This window comes from Pteropus medius, unplaced genomic scaffold (genome assembly GCF_902729225.1).
Source record: "Pteropus medius unplaced genomic scaffold, Ma_sr-lr_union100, whole genome shotgun sequence".
NCBI lineage: Eukaryota > Metazoa > Chordata > Mammalia > Chiroptera > Pteropodidae > Pteropus > Pteropus medius.
Window position 1 is genome coordinate 2,537,494 of NW_024345601.1, and position 6,000 is coordinate 2,543,493.

The following is a 6,000-nucleotide window of genomic DNA, read 5'->3' on the forward strand; positions in this document are numbered from 1 at the left end:
TTTGCCAGAAATTTTCTCTGCGAGACCAAAACGTCCCTCTGCAAAAAGATAGCAAGTTTTGCTCAAAGTCTGCCAGGCACAGGCCAGTGAATTTATAACTAATCCTAAAGGCCACAGAACAGCACTCCCAAGAAAGAGGTTTTCTCCTGCTATATAGAGAATGCCTGCTGCCTTTGGGGTCCTTACTGCCTTTCATCGCATAGTCTCCCTGCAAGGTGTGTGAAGATGTTGTTATGATGTTATTTATTCGGCAGGATTGTTAAGACATTCTTTTGCTTTGTTCTTTGAAGACATTGTGGATGGCTAAGGAATTAAGTCCAACGGGATGGATGGGAAGCTGGTGGGAGGTGGCAGCTGCACCACAGGATCCTGCGGCAGAGCTAATGGAGGCAAATGAGAAAAGGTACACCCTCAGCCGCAGTATCTGGGTGCAGACAAAACGAGCAGCATTCGCCTGGTGACTGGCATTCCCCGGCCCACCCTTGTGTGCTCGGGTCTCTGCAGGCCACCCCAACATACCCACATGTGCCATGGAGGAGCCGGCGTCTATCCAGCCTCCACGACTCTGCTCCCTTCGCTCCATAACCCGGATCCTCACGGGCACTCTTGAGCCTCTGGCCTCACTCACATTGTGCTCTCAGGTTACCTGGCAGCTGCTGCCTCCGCGCCGGTGTAATCTGGATGTACGAACCCAGTGATGGGCCCCGTGGTCATCAGAAGGTGGGAGTGCCTGGTGGATGGTGCTGCACAGAAGAGAGTTGCCTCCACAGCCCATCTTGTGAGTAGCTGGCCCAGGTTAAAACGTTTCACTACAACATTCCTGCTTTGGGGGGCGATAGTGCCCCAACTTCTCCAGGCCTCCAGGGAAACGTGCCTCAAGAGGACGTTATCAGTGCTGAAGAAAGGGCAAACTGGTGTATCTGGCAGCTGTTTCAACTGCTTGCTCACTTCGGAACCAGAGGGTGCTGAACAGCATTTTGCTTTTTATTATACCGCATTTGTATGGAAAGTAGAAAAGTTTGGAGACAGACCACTGGCAAAAATAAAACTCTTTCCTTTATCTGTTCCCTCTTTTAGCTCCTCCCTCCTTGATGTGGTTATTTTTCCTGACCCCTAACCCCTCCCAGCATCAATCCCTCACTGCAGGTAGATATGGAGTCTTGGCCAGTTTCCACGGATGGTGTGTAAGCTCTGAGCAACCTCAGACACAAAGGATGTCCTCAGCATCCTTTGCCTATTTATATAGGTGAGTTCGTTTCCACTTGATATTCTATAATAGGAGCCCTTGTGAACTTATCCAGATGACAAGATACCATACTGGCAGACGGGCTTTGACTCATCATGTGTGGCCAACCAGCAGGTTTTTAAGGAAAAATTTTATTGGCGTAAAACATACACTAACCCTCAGTATGAGGGATCTTTTAACATATAGTGTAATTCAGAGAGCACATTTTTAAAACCTTCATATTATTGTTACTCAGAGGGACCAGCCGTCAAACCACAAATTTGAGTTTTTGTTTCAGAGTTTTCAGGATGTTATAAATACTGCTTTGTCCCTGTGCTTTTATATTGCATTGGCCCTGAGCTTTTGCCTTCCCCTATTTTCCAAACTGATAAAATATGTACTCATCAGCAATAAAGGGCAACATGCAGTCTGTCCCTGAGGCAACTTACCTATAGTGGCTTCTCCTTCATTGTTACTCTTAGTCTATTCCTCACAAAGGGCCAAATATTCAATGTTCCTGACAGCCAAGCCTGTTACTATACCCTCTCCCACACAAAACTTCAGGCTCAGAATCTGAAAAAGATCTCTTTCTTCATACTATCCTCCCCAGTCTCTCATGTGCTGCCCTTCCCACCATCATTCCAGCTACACACTTCTGAAATGCAGCCCCTGTTCAGATTTCTAAAATCTCTTTGCTGGGCAAACTTTAGATTTAGTGGGTCACAGGGGGAAAAAAGTAGCAAAAACACCCCAAAAGGAAGAGAATGCACAATTGTGATGTTTAGCACGTCTCTGTAATCGATGTTTCAAAGATAGAAGAAAACAACTCAAAATATTAACTGGTGAGCGTCAGAGCTGTTCTTCAAAGAGCTGAGTGACAAAATGGAAAACATTGTAATTACCTGCTATTAAATACTCCAAACAGATGGTGTTCCATTCCCCCCACACAAAAAAAAATAGGTTCCTCACCTGACCGGAGAATCATTTCTGAGCCCTCACCCCAAATCCAGTTGCTTAACTTCCGTTGCATCCAAGTGTGATTTGGTTTGCTTCCCTTACTTTGGAAATCTAGCCATAAAATCATGCTTTCTTCTAGTTGATACTTAAGGGTCAAAAACTAACTGTTTTATTTATTTGAAGAATTACTATTACACAGAGCCCCAAACTGTCAGGAAATGAAGGACCTGCTAAATTAACCTGGGGTTCCTACATTTCCTTAAGTTAAAAGGACAGATTCTCATGGACACTTATCTAGATTTCTCTGAAAAAGATCCGCACAGCTTTCAACCTAACTTCACCTTCCCATACATTCCTAAGGACCCCTAACAAGCCTTCAGCTCCAGTTAGCTGGTTTGAGGCTATACCCTTGAACTGCCAGAGGGCAGAATCCAGCAGCTCACGCTCAGCTGTAAACATCCACAATCCTAGTGATGGTGATGGTGGTTTTTTTTTCTTTAGTAAAAAATAGAGACATTTAAGAAGTCATCTGAATCTCTATTTAAAATCCTTGTAGAAACCATGTGATGCAGAAATAAGTCCACCTTGCTTTGACTTTGAAAATATTTTATTTGAATAGTAAATAGTTATACAGTTGAAACAGTTCTATTGAAGCTTTCTATAAATAGCTAACAATTAAGAAAATAATGTATGTAGAAAAGAGATTGCATTTAAAAGTAAGAGCTGTCAGTTGTACAAGGGCCTCAGGGGCCCTCCAAGCAGAATAAAATGGTAGGTTGTCTGTAATTTGCTCAGATAGGTAAAAAAGTTAAAACTTTTAGCAGATTCCTTTAGAAAAAGGCTCTCTTCTAAAATGCACAGTGAAATGTCGAGAGTGGCAGGGGAGGAAAGCATATCAAAAAAAAAAAGGATCTGCAATCAAATAATATCTTAATCTTCATAATTAATATAAATAAATAAAGAATAAATAACAATTACTCATAAATCAACATATACATTTAGAGGGAACTCATACAGCCCTACCTCAATAAAGGCGATCCAACCAAAAAGTCTTACGTGAAATATTGAGGCAGTTTCTATAGCAACTTCTGAAAATTCCCTCCCCCCCAAACAGTCCCAAACAGACAACAGTTCAAGGCATTTGTGGCTATACTAAAGAAAACTCTTTTTTAAGCAATTTGATTTGTTCACATACAAAAAGGTAAAGCCAGACTCCAGCAGTTCACAAGCCATAATAAAGCTAATCGTGTGGGAAGTTCAATTTACAGCCTGTGAAATATAAAGGCATTTATTCCTCAAGATTCACCCAAAACAACCCGTACGCTACATACATAGAGAGCAGAGATTGGTAGGCGAGAGCAAACCGCATTTCTAGATCATGAACACAACGAATACTAGCAAGAAAAACAGCTTTCCACTCCAAGGGGAGGCTTCCAACCACGAGACAAACGCGTACAGCTTTTCTTCCTTGTACAGAAAGAGATTGGTTCCTGTTGCGCCAAGGGGTGGGGGTAGGGGACACAACAGGGGGTGGGGGTCCAAAGGAAGTCACAACGAGAGGACTGGGTTACCGTCAAGTCACATCGAGAGAAGCGGAGACAACACTTTCACCGGGAGTGGGCGCCCCAGGAGTGGACGCGGCTTCGGGGCGCGCAAGGCGCACTCTTTTCGTGGGTCTCCAAGCGAAGGCACAGTTCAGGGGGCCGGGATGGAGGGCTCGCTCTAGCAGGCCGGGCGCACGGGCACCTGCAGGAGGATCACCTGTCTGTTCTCGGACGGGTGGCACTTGTTGATGTGCCTAGTGAGGCCAGGCGAACTGTAGAAGGTGGCCGGGCAGTACTTGCAGGGGAACACCTGGGCAGCGTGCAGCAGGCGCAGGTGGCGCTCCTGGGCGCCCTTGCTGGGGAACGTCTCCCCGCACACCGGGCACAGGTGGCACTCGGCGGACGCACTCAAGCCCAGCACGCCGGCCGCCTCGCCGTCGCCAGCCGCCTCCTGCGGCGCCTTCTCGTCGGGCCCCGGGTACAAAGCCAGTAGGTCCTCGGCCGGGGGCGCGGGTGGTGTGCCCTTCGCCTGCAGCGCCTGGTGGTGAGCCAGCAGGTGCTTGCGCAGATAGGCCTGGCGGCGGAACTTCTTGGCGCAGTGGTGGCACTCGTAGAGCCCGTCCTCGGAGCCCGACTCCGACACGCCGCCGGGGCTCGGCGTGTCGCGGTCGCTGCCGCCTCCCGTTGACTCTCGCGCCTCAGCCCTGGCAGCGGTTTCGGGCTCCGACGCGCGTGCGGCTGCGGGCGCAGGGCGCGGTTTGTGCCAGCGGCGGTGAGAGGCCAGATTGGCTGGGCAGCTGAAGACCTTGGCGCACTCGGGGCAGCGGTACTCCACGCGCACGATACGCGAGCACTTGTGCTGCGCCAGCGCGAACGGGTCGGCGTACTCCTCTTTGCAGAGCTGACAGATGAACTCACCCAGCGGCCGCGCCGCGCCCCCCGCACGGCCCCGTGGCGCCTCTACCGGACCCTCCTTGATCTTGAGCCCCAGCACAGGCGACGTGGTAACCTCGTCCTCGAAGTGCAGCTTGCGGATGGCTTTGGGCTTCTTGGAGCCCGGGGCCTTAGCTACCTTGGCGGGGGGCTCGGAGGCAGAGGCAGCGGGCGCAGGCCGCTTGCCCGGGGGCCGCAAGGAGGCGGCGGGGGGAAGCGGGGGGCCGGGCCCTGGGCCGCGGGCCGCTTCGGAGCCCGCTGAGAACGCCGTGCCCATCTTGAGCTCCGCGGGCGCGAAGAGCAGCGAGTCGCCGCCGCAGGTGCCGCCGCCACCCGCGCCATTCGCGCCGCCGCCGCCGCCGCCACCTCCGAGCAGCGCGACGGGCGTGGGGAAGGACTCGGCCGAAACTGGCGAGCCGAGGTTGAAGCTGCGTTCAAAGTACTTGTGCTTCTCGTGCTCGCGGCTCACAGGCCGCGTGGGGCTGTAGAGGGGCGCGGGGTGTGCTGCCTCGGGGTTGCCGAAGTGCGCGGCCCGCGAGTCCGGCTGCGGTGGCGGCAAGCCTGGCGCGCAGGCGAGCGCCGCGGCGAGGGCCGCATGGGCGCGCTCCGCGGGCGGCGGCGGCGGCAGTGGACCCGGCCCAGGGCTAGGCGCCGGGGGCTCAGCACGGGCGCCCCCGCAACCCGGCGACAGCAGTAGCGCGCGGTCTCCGTCCTCGCCTCCGCGGACCCGGTAGGACACGGGCGTGGACTTCTTGCTGCGCTTCACTAGGAAGCCGCGGGGCATGTTGGCGCGGCGCGAGAGCAAGACACTGGCTGGGTCCCACCACTGCGCTCGGCCGAAGCGGTCTCACTGCCCCCGGCCCATGGCTCGGCTGAGGCGGCTGCGGGACTCGCGTGGCGCCGGCTCGGCTCTGCGCCCTGCACGCGCGTCCCTGTGTCCGGGCCCGGGAGCCGCTCTCTTTTAACGGGGGGAGGGGGCCATTGTTCTCGCCTCCCGCTTCCCCCGGAGCCAATCAGCGCGTCCGCAGCTCCTTCGCCGGGTAGGGTGGGAGGGCGGCTGGGCCGCAAAGAGGGGGCCGGGACTCGGGGGTCGCCCGGTAGGTGCGGCAGATGTACCTGAGGGCGCGGGGCCCCCGCGCGCGCCCCGCCGCTGCCCCGCCCGGCGCCGCCGCCCCGCCTGGCCCAGGCACACGCCCGGCCCCGCCTCCCTTCACGGTCTGCTGCTCCTCTATGGGGAGGCGCACGTGCCTGGGCTTTGTGTCTCTCCTCCGGGGGGCGCGGAGCCGCCAAATGGGCCCGTCCATCAGCTTGACAATGCACGCCCCCCTCCCGCGCCGGGAT

At 54.2% G+C, this 6,000-nt stretch overlaps 1 protein-coding gene across 1 annotated transcript; it reads right to left on the reverse strand.

Moving 5' to 3' along the window:
- Nucleotides 1–2,777: 2,777 nt before the first annotated feature.
- INSM1 (INSM transcriptional repressor 1) lies at nucleotides 2,778–5,739 on the reverse strand. The gene has a single exon (XM_039874591.1). The coding sequence runs from the start codon at nucleotides 5,441–5,443 to the stop codon at nucleotides 3,905–3,907; it is 1,539 nt and encodes a 512-aa protein (XP_039730525.1). The 5' UTR covers nucleotides 5,444–5,739; the 3' UTR covers nucleotides 2,778–3,904.
- Between the last annotated feature and the right edge of the window lie 261 nt (nucleotides 5,740–6,000).

Excerpts from the sequence above, each read along its gene's own strand:
- INSM1 (XM_039874591.1), bottom strand. The coding sequence starts at position 5,443 with ATGCCCCGCGGCTTCCTAGTGAAGCGCAGCAAGAAGTCCACGCCCGTG.